This window comes from Heptranchias perlo, chromosome 9, assembly GCF_035084215.1.
Source record: "Heptranchias perlo isolate sHepPer1 chromosome 9, sHepPer1.hap1, whole genome shotgun sequence".
Taxonomy (NCBI): domain Eukaryota; kingdom Metazoa; phylum Chordata; class Chondrichthyes; order Hexanchiformes; family Hexanchidae; genus Heptranchias; species Heptranchias perlo.
The window spans coordinates 29,382,439-29,397,278 of NC_090333.1; the positions used below are offsets into that span (position 1 = coordinate 29,382,439).

The 14,840-nt window shown below is 41.9% G+C and overlaps 1 protein-coding gene across 1 annotated transcript in view; it reads right to left on the reverse strand.

Moving 5' to 3' along the window:
• zswim5 (zinc finger, SWIM-type containing 5) overlaps positions 1–14,840 on the reverse strand; it is a 214,829-nt gene that overhangs the window by 76,652 nt on the left and 123,337 nt on the right. The window contains exon 2 of the mRNA XM_067990098.1: positions 13,835–14,191. Coding sequence (XP_067846199.1) covers positions 13,835–14,191 — 357 coding nt within the window. The remainder of the gene's footprint in view (positions 1–13,834; positions 14,192–14,840) is intronic.

Here is a 14,840-nt window from a genome sequence, read left to right on the forward strand (position 1 = left end):
AGTAGTTGGAGTCATACCTGGCACAAAGGAAGATGTTTGTGGCTGGTAAGGCCAATCATCTCAGCCCTAGGGCATCGCTTCAAGAGTTCCTCACAGCTATAGCCTAGGCCCAACTATCTTCAGCTGCTTCATCAATGACCTTCCCTCCAACATTAGGTCAGAAATGAGGCTGTTCATTGATGATCACAGTGTTCAGCTCCATTTGTAATTGCTCAGATAATGAAGTAGTCCATGCCTGTATGCAGCAAGACCTGGACAACACCCAGGCTTGGGCTGATAAGAGGCAAGTAACATGCATGCCAGGCAGGTGTCAGGCAACGACCATCTCCGATAAGAGAGAGCTTAACCACCTCTCTTCCACATTCAGTGGCATTACTATTGCTGAATCCCTCACCATCAACATCTTGGGGGAAAACACTGACCAGAAACTCAACTGGACCTGCCACTAGAGCAGGTCAGAGACAGGGTATCCTGCGGCGAGTGGCTCACCTGCTGACTCCCCAAAGCCTTTCTGCCACCTACAAGGCACATCAGGGGTGTAATGGAATTCTCTCCACTTGCCTAGTTGGGTGCAGCTACAACACTCAAGAAGCTCAACACCATCCAGGACAAAGCAGTTCACTTGATCAGCACCCCATCCACCAGCCTAAACATCCATTCCTCCACCACTGGTGTACCATGGTTGCAGTATGTACTATCTACAGGATGTACTGCCACATGTCGCCATGGCTTCTCAGCAGCACCTCTCAAACCGCTGACCTCCAGCACCTAGAAGAACAAGGGCAGCAGGTGCAGGGGAATATCATCACCTCCAAGTTCCCTTCCAAGTCACGCACCATGCTGACTTGGGCATTTCTCGCTGTTTCTTCATCATCGCTGGGTCAAAATCCTGGAACTCCCTACCCAACAACATTGAGGGAGTACCTTCCCCACATGGACTGCAGCTGTTCAAGTAGAAGGCCCATCACCACTTCTCAAGGGCAACTGGGGACGGGCAATAAATGCTGGCCTTGCCAGCGATACCTTTATTCAGAGAATAAGTCATTTTTAAAAAACTATAATAATATTCTTATGGCTGCAGATAATTCCTTAGATCATATATCTTACTTCTTGTTCCACACCCTGAGACACTTAATCACGCCTAAATAATGCCTGCTTATATTGGACACTTACCATTATATTTACTTTTCAGGTTCTTCCACCACCAGGTAGTTTTGTGGTGCAAGCTGCCCGCCATTCTGTTTTCCCCCCAAGATTTTCCTTTCTGTGATTGTCCGCTTGTTTGGTTCTGCCGGAGGGCAGATCCTATCTCAAGTCTCACACAAGATTCTTGAGCCACTTACTAAGGAAGAGTAGCTGAGGTGGTTTGCCATTGTTTTACTCATTGTTCTTATCTTCAAAAGTGGCAGTGCTCAAAGTAGAAAAGTCACCCGGTCCAGATGGGATGCATCCTAGGTTACTGAGGGAAGTAAGGGTGGAAATTGCAAAGGCTCTGGCCATAATCTTCCAATCCTCCTTAGATATGGGGGCATTGCCAGAGGACTGGAGGATAGCAAATGTTACATCCCTGTTCAAAAAAGGGGAGAGGCAATTACAGGCCAGTCAGCGTAATGTCGGTGTAGATCCAAAACTGGCTAAGGGATAGAAAGCAGAGAGTAGTGCTGGACAGTTGTTTTTCAGATTGGAGGGAAGTATACAGTGGTGTACCCCAGGGGAACACTGATTCTTTTTGACATATATTAATGACCTGGACTTGGGTGTAGAGGGTGTAATTTCAAAGTTTGCAGATGACATGAAACTCGGAAATATAATAAACAATGTGGAGGATAGCAACAGACTTCAGGAGGACATAGACAGACTGGTGAAATGGCAGACACATGGCAGTAGAATTTAAGGCAGAGAAGTGTGAAGTGATACATTTTGGAAGGAACAATGAGGAGAGGCAATATAAACTAAATGGTACAATTTTAAAGGGAATACGGGAACTGACAAACCTTTGGGTGCATGTACACAAATCTTTGAAGGTGGTAGAAGTTGAGAAGGCTTTTAAAAAAGCATGTGGGACTCTTGGCTTTATTAATAGAGGCATAGAGTACAAAAGCAAGGACGTTATTCCAAACATTTATAAAACACTGGTTAGGCCGCAGCTGGTTCAATTCTGGGCATCACACGTTAGGAAGGATGTCGAAACCTTGGCGAGGATGCAGAAGAGATTTACTAGAATGGTACCAGGAAGATGGGACTTCAGTTATGCGGAGAGACTGGAAAAGCTGAGGTTGTTCTCCTTAGAGCAGAGAAGGTTAAGAGGAGATTTGATAGAAGTGTTCAAAATCATGAACGGTTTTGATACAGTAAACAAAGAGAAATTGTTTCTAGTGGCAGAAGGGTCGGTAGCCAGAGGACACAGATTTAAGGTGATTGGCAAAAGAACCAGAGGCGACATGAGGAAACGTTTTTTTTATGCAGCGAGTTATGATGATCTGGAATGCACGTTCAAAAGGGAATTGGATACTTGAAGGGAAAAAAATGTACAGGGCCATGGGGAAAGAGCAGGGGAATGGGACTAATTGGATAGCTCTTTCAAAGAGCTGGCACAGGAACGATGGGCCGAATGGCCTCCTTCTGTGCTGTACCATACTATGATTCTATGATACAATGAAATGACCTTCTCCCAGCTGAGCTGCAACCAAGGCTAAAGAGCCCCACCTAACCATTTACATTAGGGGAGCCACCTGCACCCATCGGACGCAAGAACCCCTACTGAACATCAACCCAGTATTCAGAGTCGGCACTTCGCTCGCTGGAGTTATCTGGAGTGGGGCGAGAATGCTACCAACTAGGCCAATGTCTCATTCCTCCTTTTGATGGTAAGTTTCATTTTTAATTTCATGTATTTCATTTATTTTTTAATTTTTATGTTTTTCTTTTCATTTATTATAGCCTCTTGCTTCACTCCTGTGCTTTTTATTGCTCCTCCTGCCACAGTCATGCCACTCTTGACTCTGCTCTGCCACCCTCCTGGTGATTCCTTGGGCTTCCCTGCCTCCGCTTCTGGTTTCATTATGGCTTTCCCATGTTGCAAAGTTTTTACAGTTTAGTTACTGGGCCGTTTAGGTCCCACTTCTGTCTCTGCCCTGCCTGCTGCTGTACCCTAATCCTTGTTCTTTCTCTGGCTGTACCAGTCATTTAAATTTTTTTGCTACCGCCTGCTTCAATTGTTTGTGCCAATGTCCCATTGCTGCTAGCTGTCTTGCTCGGTGGCTGCTCTTGGGTCTTCCTCTTTCTTTGACCATACCGGTCATTCACATTTTTTTCACCATTAACTGCTTTAGCCATTCTAGGCTACCCGTCCTGGAGAAGGAGAGTGTTTTGGAAGTGGCGGGGGGGGGGGGGGGGGGGGGAGAAGAGAGAGAGAGAGAGAGAGAGATTAGGATGAAGACAGGGAATAGAGAGAGGGAAAGATGGGAGGAGAGACACAAGAGGGGAGATGATGGGGGGAGGGAGAAACAGTGGAAGAGATGGGGAGACAGAATGCAAGACATAGGGTAGAAAATCAGGTGAGAAACAGAAATCAATGGATTTCAATAACTTCAGATCATAACCACTGCTCCCATTGTTTCAGACAGCAGGTGCTGGTAATGGTTCTGATGTTGCCATTTACAGCTCCTCTAGACCCATCTTTTGTTTCTTTTCTTGTCCCATTACTACTCTCCTTGCCTTGTACCATTGTCCCTTTTGTCATTTAATCACTCCTGCCCTTCACCATATCAGAAACCTTCCCTTTTGTTCTTTCCTCTCCCCACCCCTCACCTTCCCCTGGCTCTGTACTTGCTTACAAACTGTTTAATCTTCAACTTCTTCCAGTTCTGAAGAAGGGTCATCGATCTGAAACGTTAACTAATTAAAAAGCAAGATGTTCGACCTGCTAGCCAGTTGATCACATCACAGTTAGGCTGAGGCAGTTTCAATGGACTATCAAACAAGGAATATTAAAAGAAGGAAACTAGTCAACCAATATCACCAGAAACAGATTTATCTGGTCATGTATCTCATTGCTGTTTGCGGGACCTTCCTATGCACAAATTGGCTGATGCATTTACCTACATTACAACAGTGACTACTCTTCAAAATAAAAAGTACTTAATTAGCTATAAAAGCGTTGGAAAGTCCTGAGGTCGTGAAAGGCACTATATAAATGCAAGTCCTTTCCTTTTGTTTTAGTCAGTCATGAACCACTAAGGTACGTATCAACTTGTTTGGCGCCAACATAAACAAGTAACAGTCAGGTGGTACGTGAATCTAATCCATGAAACAACAGTCAGGTGGGTACATGAATCTAATGCAAATCAAATTTTTGTTCCATTTTTCTAGTTCAAACACAGATAAAGTCACCTAGAAAAATGACCTTTCACTTCAATGCAGATTTTGTCCTGTAGGATACAACTATCTGTGCCATCTGGGCTCTGATACGATCTTCTTATCCAAGCTGCTCTACTTTAACTATTGAGTAAATAGGGCAGCCCAGATTCTGACCTTAACAGTATGTGTAGCAAAATAAAATACATTTCAAGATCATCACCATGTTCAACGGTCTCAAAGAGAACAGATTCAGAACAACTGGATAGAAAGATTTTTACAATAGGATTTTTATTTGTACAACAAAGGCATATAATTTAACAGCAATAAAGTGACAGGGCCAATTATGGCCAACTTCCCAGGTGAAAATGGAGGTCCTCATCACATGGACCACCACAAAAAGGATTCTGTTTACAACACAGTCATGTTATCTAAGAATTAGGTTTTCAAGCTGGTGAGAAATGCTTTGAGAAGGTAAGCTATGAAAAACTGTTTCCACTGGTTGGCGAATCGGTAACAAGGAGCCTAGACTGAGCATCATCACTAGCAGGATGAAGGGGGAAGTTAGAAGAAATGTTCTCACCAAGGCGGCTACCAGAGCATGAAATGCTTTACCACAAGTGGCTACCGAGACTAACATTATAACATCATTTAAAAGGGAATTGGATAAGTATTTAAAAGGGAAGTGTGTAAAAAGATACAGGCTAAGAACAGAAAATGGCATTACAGCAGGTAAGCTCCAGTTAAAGTGCTAGCGCATGCATAGTGAGACGGGGCGAGTAGCCTGCACTTGTGTTGTAATTTATGATTTTATGAGTTCACAATATGTTCTGGTGGGTACTGTATAGTTTAATCATGTGCTGATGTCTGCATTTTACTGTGATATCATAGGTAATATAAAAAGGGTAGAAGGTGAAGCATGTAAGAGTGCAACAGTTCAACTGAAGCTGTTCTGCTGTCCCTTAAAACTGTAGAGTCCACTTTAGCGACACAGAGCGGTCAATTTAACCCGGCGGAAATCGGGCAGGTGGGCAGTTAAAAACGAGCAAGTTACTTACTTCCTTAGATCCCAACCATTTCCGATTTTAACCAGTAGGGATTTGCAGGCAGATGAGTCGCCTGCTTTGGAACCTCATATATTGATGTAAATCAATGTCCTATTATGTCAATTGGATCCCAGTGCAGTTATAACTGGGGCCTGAACGGGGAAGCAGGTCTGAAGACAGAAGAGGCCCTGTCAGGCAAGTCTACATCTTTCTTTTGTGGGGCCAGGAAAGTCACGGCCTCCCTTTTTCCTCCCGCGAGATCCCCCCATTAACCCACTCCCCCACCACTTACCTGGACGCCGGCACCCGCTTGGGGTTTAAAATCGGCCCCAGAGTTTAGTTCTAAGGCTGCTGCATTCTCGACTGCCGTCATGGGCTTGGGAATTTTCCTAGAGCGAATGCAGGCAGAGGATTAATAATTTAATGTCTCTAGCAGTTTCTCATTTTTGTAAATAATTACTTGCCCTCAATTTCACTTCAGAAACACTAATGGGCAGTCCCCAAGCCCACAGACAGAAGATTTGTTTTTGCAGCTGAGTGCACATCATATGTGTTAAGTGGTAAATTCTCAATTACTAAAATATGTCACTGGCACAGCTACACACACATGGTCACATTGTTTACCATCACCATTCTCCATTATCCAAAGGTTAAATATGGGGTGGGGATGGAAACAAAATGCAATTTCTCTCATTCCTTTTTAATCTGGTGTCATGTTAAATTTCATAAACAAGCTGTGCATCATACTCACTCAACAGGAAGATTTAGGAAGAGATATTTTCCAAAAATTGCCTTATCCATCTATTTAATTTTAAGAAGCCATTTTTGAGCAGTGCCTAGGTTTTTGAATTCATTAATTTATGTAAAGAAAGCCAATTTTCACTTTTTAATTTTAGTAATTTTATTTTGTCTCACTGAAGTCATCACAGCGAAAAGAAAACAACTCTGTTTAACCAAATATCACCACTTGCTGATCACGATTAACCCTTGCAACTATAGAAATACAAGCCCAGCCTCACCTAATATGCAGGTTTATAATAATAAACTCAAGCACCACCATATATGTCCTCCGATCCCAACTTCCGAATTTTTCTTTCGGGTATTTACCTGCATTCCACGGTATTATTCACCTTTTGATATTCAAAACACAGTATTTGAGAAGTATAAAACATCACACCAAGGAGCTGGGTTAAGCTCATCTCAAACAAAAGTAGAGCTGTAAACATTGGAAGAATTCGAGGTGTGAGATTTTCAATTGTGAACTGAGGCAATGCCTTGTGCCAAAAACACATTCATATAGACTTTAGAAATGATAATGCACTATGCACTGCATGAAGCCTTTTCAGCTAAAATATGTACTTTCCAGCTAATATAGCACATATTTTTCTGACATTACTAGTACTAAGTGTTGACTGTAACCATAGTTGTAGTTAAAGCACATACATAATCATTGTCATTAGAAATTAGGTAACTACAAAGAAGAGGGAGAAAACTGAATATGAGAGTAAACTAGCAAGAAATATAAACAGACTGCAAGAGCTTCTACAAGTATGTAAAAAGGAAGAGAGTAGCGAAAGTAAACGTGGGTCCCTTAGAGGCAGAGACAGCAGAAATTATAATGGGGAATAAGGAAATGGCAGAGACGTTAAACAAATATTTTGTATCTGCCTTCACAGTAGAAGACACAAAAAATATACTGAAAATAGTGGGGAACCAAGGGGATAATGAGAGTGAGGAACTTAAAGTAATTCATTTTAAAGAGAAAGTACTGGAGAAATTAATGGGACTAAAAGCCGACAAATCCCCTGGACCTGATGGCCTACATCCTAGGGTTTTAAGAGATGGCTGCAGAGATCGTGAATGCATTGGTTTTGATCTTCCAGAATTCCCTAGATTCTAGAATATACCCAGTGGATTGGAAGGTAGCAAATGTAACCCTGCTATTCAAGAAAGGAGGGAGAGAGAAAACAGGGAACTATAGGCCAGTTAGCCTGACATCAGTAGTAGGGAAAATGCTAGAATCTATTATTAAGGATGTAGTAACAGGGCACTTAGAAAATCATAATATGATTAGGCAGTGTCAACACAGTTTTATGAAAGGGAAATCGTGTTTGACAAATCTATTAGAATTTTTTGAGGGTGTTACTAGCAGGGTAGACAAGGGGGAATCATCGGATGTAGTATATTTGGATTTTCAAGAGGCATTCGATAAGGTGCCACGCTAGAGGTTGTTACACAAGGTTAGGGTTGATGAGATTGAGGGTAATACATTAGCATGGGTTGAGGATTGGTTAACGGGCAGAAAACAGATAGTAGGAATAAACAGGTCATTTTCAGGTTGGTCGGTTGTAACTAGTGGGGTGCCGCAAGGATCAGTGCTTGGGCCTCAGCTGTTTACAACGACTTAGATGAGGGGACCAAGTGTAAGGTATCCAAGTTTGCTGATGATACAAAGCTAGGTGGGAAAGTAAGCTGTGAGGAGGATGCAAAAGAGGCTGCAAAGGAATATAGATAAGTTAAACGAGTGGGCAAGAAGGTGGCTGATGGAATGTAATGTGGGGAATGTGAAATTATCCACTTTGGTAGGAAGAATAGAAAAAAATGTTTTTGAAAAAGATGAGAGACTAAGAAATGTTGGTATTCAGAAGGATTTGAGTGTACATAAAATCACAGAAAGTTAGCATGCAGGTACTGCAAGCAATTAGGAAGGCAGGGGGGTTGGATTATAAGAGTAAGGACGTCTTGCTGTAATTATACAGGGCTCTGGTGAGACCACAACTGGTGTACAGTTTTGGTCTCCTTTCCTAAGGAAGGATGTACTTGCCTTAGAGGGGGTGCAATGAAGGTTCAGTAGATTGATTCCTGGGATGAGAGGGCTGTCCTATGAGGAGAGATTGAGTAGACTGGGCCTATACTCTCTGGAGTTTAGAAGATTGAGAGATGATCTCATTGAAACGTATAAAATTCTTAGAGGGCTTGACAGGGTAGATGCTGAGAGGCTGTTTCCCCTGGCTGGAGAGTCTAGAACTAAGGGTCATAGTCTCAAGATAAGGGGTTGGCCACTTAGGTCCGAGATGAGGAGGAATTTCTTCACTCGGAGGGTTGTGAATATTTGGAATTCTCTATCCCAGAGTCCTGTGGATGCTCAATCATTGAGTATATTCAAGACTGAGATTGATGGATATTTGGACACTAAGGGAATCAAGCGGAATAGGGATAGGGCGGGAAAGTGGAGTTGAGGTAGAAGATCAGCCAAGATCTTATTGAATGGCGGAGCAGGCTCCCATTTCTTATGTTCCTATGTGTTTTTTGAGGGAGTTGCATATAAATCAGTCCTCCCGTGCAAGATTTCTAAGTGTGGTATGATTAACTAGAAATGTTTACACAAAACTGGGTAACTTCCAGTAACCAACTTCTTTTCTATACATTTGTGATCGGTTGCTCCTCAGTCTCTCCACCCTAATGATGAACAACAACGTCTTTACTTTCCACTCTGCTGACCGCAAGAGTAGGTGCTGCACCTGCGATTCTTTTTCAAATTCTTTCCTGACACCTTTTACACAGTGACAAGTGGCCCACATTTCAGAAAGGATGTTTTCTGTGTCAATCAAAACTGTGGGAGTTGGAGCCCTCCAAAGGCGGGGGGTTGGTGGGGGGGGGGGGAAAGAAAGGGATGAGATTGTAATCGCACATCAGAGTACAGAAAACTTGGTAGACCTGGTGAAGGCCCACAACTTGTGGACACTAGCCACAGTAGAGTTCCCTTCTCCCTGGTCCATGCACAAGTGAGGGATATAAATAGCAATTTTTCTTTGGCTAAGTACCTGCTGTAAATTTGACAACTTTTGGAATGTTAGCTTTTCCAGAATTCAGACATCAATATTTTTACATTTTGTTTTGTAATCTGCTGATCAAACAGGGATAGAACTGTACATATTGAAAGATACTACAGTCTGGTTTAACTAGTTTTTAGGCTTTTAAGCCATGTACCATGGGTTCAGTACCTAATCCAGATGTCCTTGGTAAAGCATACTTTCTCAGAGTTAGGATGCAGGTTCATGCCTGTAATTTCTCATACAGCAAAAGGTAACCCCTGTACAGTGAGTTGTATTCCCAGTGATTGCAGCACAAATTTAACTGTCTGGAAATCACCTGAGCACTAATACAGTGGGACCAAACAATTCATGTGACTGGTCCGTATCCACCCAATTATTCCATTATTTATACTTTGTGAGAACTTCAATTTCACTACAGTGTAATCATCATTCATCACCTGTAGACGATAAATTATACTCTAATAATCCTTTTGTCTATGAGGGCAATGATCATCTAATGTGGGGTGATGGAGCAGTGAGGAAGAGCAGGCATTAAGGGTAATAGAGTTATGACCATAACGAGGGTAACCGAATGGCAAGAATAATGTAAAGAGTATGACAGTATAGTTAAGGGCAGGAGCATAATGAGGACAAGATAGCAAGAAGATAGTACATTAATCATGACGATAGCAGAGAAGATCATACAATGAAAGTGAGAGTGAACAAGATAATTGTACAATGAGGGTGAAGGAGACTGTATAATTAGAGATAAGAGATGGCCAGGTGATATGATTGCAAGGAAGACAGTACAATGAGCTTGATGTGACAGTGAGGACCATTGTATTTTGATACTGATCAGATCGCAATGAAAACTGTCCAATGACATTTGTTTCTAACAATTAGAAAACCAGTAAACAATGGGTAAGAAGACATTCCTTTTCTCACTGGGACCTGGGCTCAAATTATAGCCTGAGGTTATAGTTTTCTACCTTTGACGCAAGAAATTAGTTTAAGCAATTTTGATGCAGTTTCCTTGTGGGCACAGGTCAAATGCACAAAGTTGCCAAATTAGCTTGTCTCATTCAAAAGGGCTATGAGAATGGCTGCTATCAGAAAGGAAAATGTCACCTGGTACAGAAAGGGTGAATTTCTGAAGTCAAGTATACAGATGTATTTGTTGGGATAATGGAAAAAGCTGCACTCATATCTGAAACAGTTGGGTTCAATCCTGACACTAGGTGCAAAATTGAAAATACATTCCACTTCCTTACTTTGACATCCTCACCTTCACAAATATAAAATCACTCAGCAAAAATAAAACACTTAGAAGTCAGCCGATTCTCATCACAACAGACTTTAGCACCTTTATCTGGTACCCTTCGCCTACACAATATCCGGGACTGGTATGCAAGATGTCAAAAATCATCAGCTACTCCTACAGATATGCTAATGATGTTTGACACCTATAATGACAAATATATTAACCTACACAGCACAATCTAACATGATCACCTCTTTATTAGCAACACGGTGTCAATTCCCCAGTCTTATGAAATCCATTCATCCTCAGTACATGTGCATCAAGAACAGTAAAAGCAACAGAAACAGACAGCTGCAGAAATCAGCCGGCACCTTCACTGAACTGTTCAGAGGCTTACCACAGAATGGGACATCAATACAAAACCTGTTTAAATCAGCTAAGAAATGGACCTGAAAAAAGTGAGCAGTTCTTATTAAACTTTGTTCGGTAGAAATCTAAAGCCTGCTGCAGGCAAAATGAAAACAATGCAACTTTCCATGTGATTGTGCTGAACCAAGCAAACAAGCCACTCATTTAATATCAGTTTGGATGCCGTATAGTTTATTTTGCAAAGCAGAATTTGGGAGCTTTTTCTTGTAAGATACAAAGCTGCTGTCAGCAAATCAAAAGCTTCACCTGTTGGGAGCTCGTGATTTTTTTTGAATATGGGAGTGTTATAAGGCAGCAATCTAATGGGTAGGTTCAGGCGGGTATATATAGTGCAGGAATCCACAGTAACCTTTTACTAAGACTATACTGTTGTGTAATAACTTGCCCAAAAGATTACATTCACCTCCATCTTCATCTTTCTATGTTTCATGTTCACTGGTTTCCCAAAATTAGTTCTCCCTCCCCAACACCAACTTTTTTGAGTGCATGTGCTTTATTCAAGTGTTTAACAGGTTGGAAAGCTTGAATGTCTGTCTCACCTTCCAAATTAAATCCATAGGCAGGAGGGATGCACATGGCAGTAGGTTAATAGACTGCCCTTTCACTTTTAGGATCTGAGTTCAAGTCGAGCCCAGTTTCATCTCCCTAATGACTGTAAGGGTCTGGAGTGAAATGACTTTGAAGCATTCTCAATCATAAATCCACAGTACAATTGCTCATGCCTTTCAGGGCAGTCTCTAAGAAGTATGCAAGACTGGCCAAGTTAACTCTTTCATACTTTTACTCCTTGTTAAGCAGTATTTCTCCTCAGACCTGCACCTCCCCAACAACCCAACTGCAAGAACACACAATACAAGAAAGTATGGTTGCCACAACATTACCCTTTGCCCCATCTTTAATGAGACTGTAAGCACCAGCCGCATGAGGTTAAAAAGTACAGAATTTCCTAACACATTGCTATATAAATACAGGGAAAAATCCATGGGAGTTTTAAACACAATGTAGGAGCATTAATTAGACCCCAAACTTCGATTTTTGAATCCTTTTGGAACTATTGCATCTTAACTCAGAAGGATTTGAATGAAAAAGCTTATAATGAGCTCCCATCTCAGGCTGCAATTATACTGCCACTTTTTTGTCCATGCAAAACTGTTTTGGTTAAACACGACACAAATGTCACACTCTTCTGGTGGTCAGCATCTAAGCTGCAGCCAATCATTGCCATAGTATAACTGTTCCTGCTGGTTGCACTTTGCATGCTACAGCGAGCTACAGTCTCAATATAATTGCAGCCTAAGTGCAGTAATAAATTTGCATACGAGTTTGTTTAAACTCTACTGCAAAGAAAAACTCAACTTGTGAAAAATAATATTTTCCATCCCAGAGCATTCTTTGGACCACCCTTCCTTCTCTCACCGCAAAGAAACCTATCCGCAAACAAAATACTTAAGCTCCTGGATCAGTTGGAAAGTATAGTGCCCAGCAAGGAACTGAGCCATACAAACAAGTATGATCCCAGATTTGATCAATAGTGTGGGCTGAATCAGCTAATCTTAGCCCCATAGGCGGTAGGACGATACAACTAGCCTCTGTGCCATGACTTGGAGGGGGAAAGAGAAAGATGAAATGTATATTTAAAATCGGGCAAAAGTTGGACTTGGCTGTAATGTCCGCCACGGTTGGACAGCCTGCCAGTACGTACTGTCCAGGCTCTTTCATCAATAATAGCCACTTGGGTGAGGCACCTGAAGACAAATGAACTCTACACTAATAGAAATTATCACTTCCAGGAGAGAAGAAGGAGTGAGGAATAAATAAATAAAATAAATCAGTTAGAATATTAAAAAGTGGAATGTTCAAAATTGCATGGTGTAATTTGACTGTCCCCTATATATTACTTTACCGTTAGGGGTTTGCAGTACAGATAGATTCGATGTTCAATTAAACTTTCTCTTATGAAAGTGAAATAGGAAAGCTCTCCCGATGCACCAGTGAGTTCGTCCAATGAGCAGCTGAGCCATACAAACCAGAAAGATCCCAGGTTCAATCCTCGGTCTGCAATGAGTTAGCTGATCTTAGCCAGGCTGAACGGAAGGGCACTACAACTGGCTTCAGTGCCCCTACATGTGGGAGAAGAAAATCCTCCATTCTTCCTGCTCCTGGTCGCTTCTCAGTGACTCCTGATGGAAGTATCCATGTGCGAAAAGTGGATGTGAACTGGCTTGGGTCGGCTATGGTGCTGCACATAATCAAATACCAACCAGCACATAATGCCATGGATTGCACAATAAATAAAGGCCCCCTTCCCAAGGTAGGAGAAGATAACAAGTGTTCATGGAACTGTACCCAGGCAAGGAATCAATGCCTTGGGGAGGGGTGAAAATTGACAAAGAACAAAAAGGTGTCATAGGATTGTTTTTTCATTCACTGGTCACAAGACTGAATTCGATTTCAACAATTCAAACCATTTTCAAATACTCTAGATGGGAGTAATGAAATAATAAATCTATTAATTTCTTTAGGATAGCTATACTTTCTGATAATGGATTGGACTGTAAGTATGAATTTAATGGAAATGTACTTTCATCAAAAATATATTTTTTTCTACAAAAATTCAGATCAAGTCTTTTGATCTTTATTATATAGCGGTGCACCCCACACATATTTTGTTTGCATCAATAACTGTCCTTATAAGGGGTCATACAAAGTATAATAGAATGATACAGCACAGAAGGAGGCCATTCGGCCCATCATGCCTGCGCCAGTATCTACTAGGAACCTGATTGGCAACATGTTGCCATCAACAAGAAGAGGAGAGTCCTGGTCCAGGATATGCCCTGCCCATGGTACTAACTGGACATATCAACACATCACAATACAATGACATCTATTACCGGGGGAGGGGAAGGGACCCTTACAATAGTTACCATGTACTTGGTTGATCTCCGAATTTGACGATAGGATTTCATCAGCCAATTTCTGTGCTGTGGGAAGTACTTCTGTGTGGTGGGCTGTGATTAAATACTGAATAAATTTCTGGAGCTGGTCTCTGTTCATTTGGAAAAGTGTCTCGGAGATGGGAAGACGCAGTTTGACCTGGTCAGCTTTTCTTATTCTGTACAGGGAAAGTGCCACTACATGGGCGCAGTAAAAAATGTCCTTGTTGCCACAGCCACATGTCACGGAGGTGATCTTGCAGCGGTCAAAACTGATGGCCACTCTGTAGATCATTTCGGGTTCCGACTGGGTGCCTGGTTCGGTCACAGTTCCGCTCAGATGAAACCCTGCCAGGGAAGGAAAAAAAAACAGGATGTGGATTAGCACCAGATGCAATATTCAAATGAGTCTTCTTTCGACTAACCTACCAATGACAATACTGTGCAGTGCCATAGCTTATCCACTATCACTCAACTGTGCCTAGGGAGTCATCACTTTGTTTTGTTATCCACTCGGGAATCATCTTTTACGAATCAGTTTTAATGAATGTGTTGAAAGGCAGACATTATTGGCTCTCTATTTAGCTTAATGTCCGGCTCTTTGTTTTGGCTGCCCTAACTGAAGAGTTGGACTCCATTCCCGTGGGTTTAATTATGCTGTCTTTTAAGGTTCAACCAATAAGACATTTGACAGACTCCCTCCCCCATCTTCCCCAGTCCCTATCTTCAAAACAGACTTGAGGTATCCGTTAGGTGCATTATTGCCCAGGAAGTTTCATTTACTTGTAATCACCACCTATCTTTACCATGCCATTCAAATAAGCTGCTGCTTCATGACTATTCTGCCACTGTGCCCGCATAAGCCATCTTGCCAGAGGATTTCAAATTATCATACTTCTTTTGTTCTCCCTAATTGGAATACAGTAGCACTTTTGTCTGGACTCTACACCTAAAACGCTTCCTTCCCCTTTTCAAATGTCTATTGCTGTTAGCTACG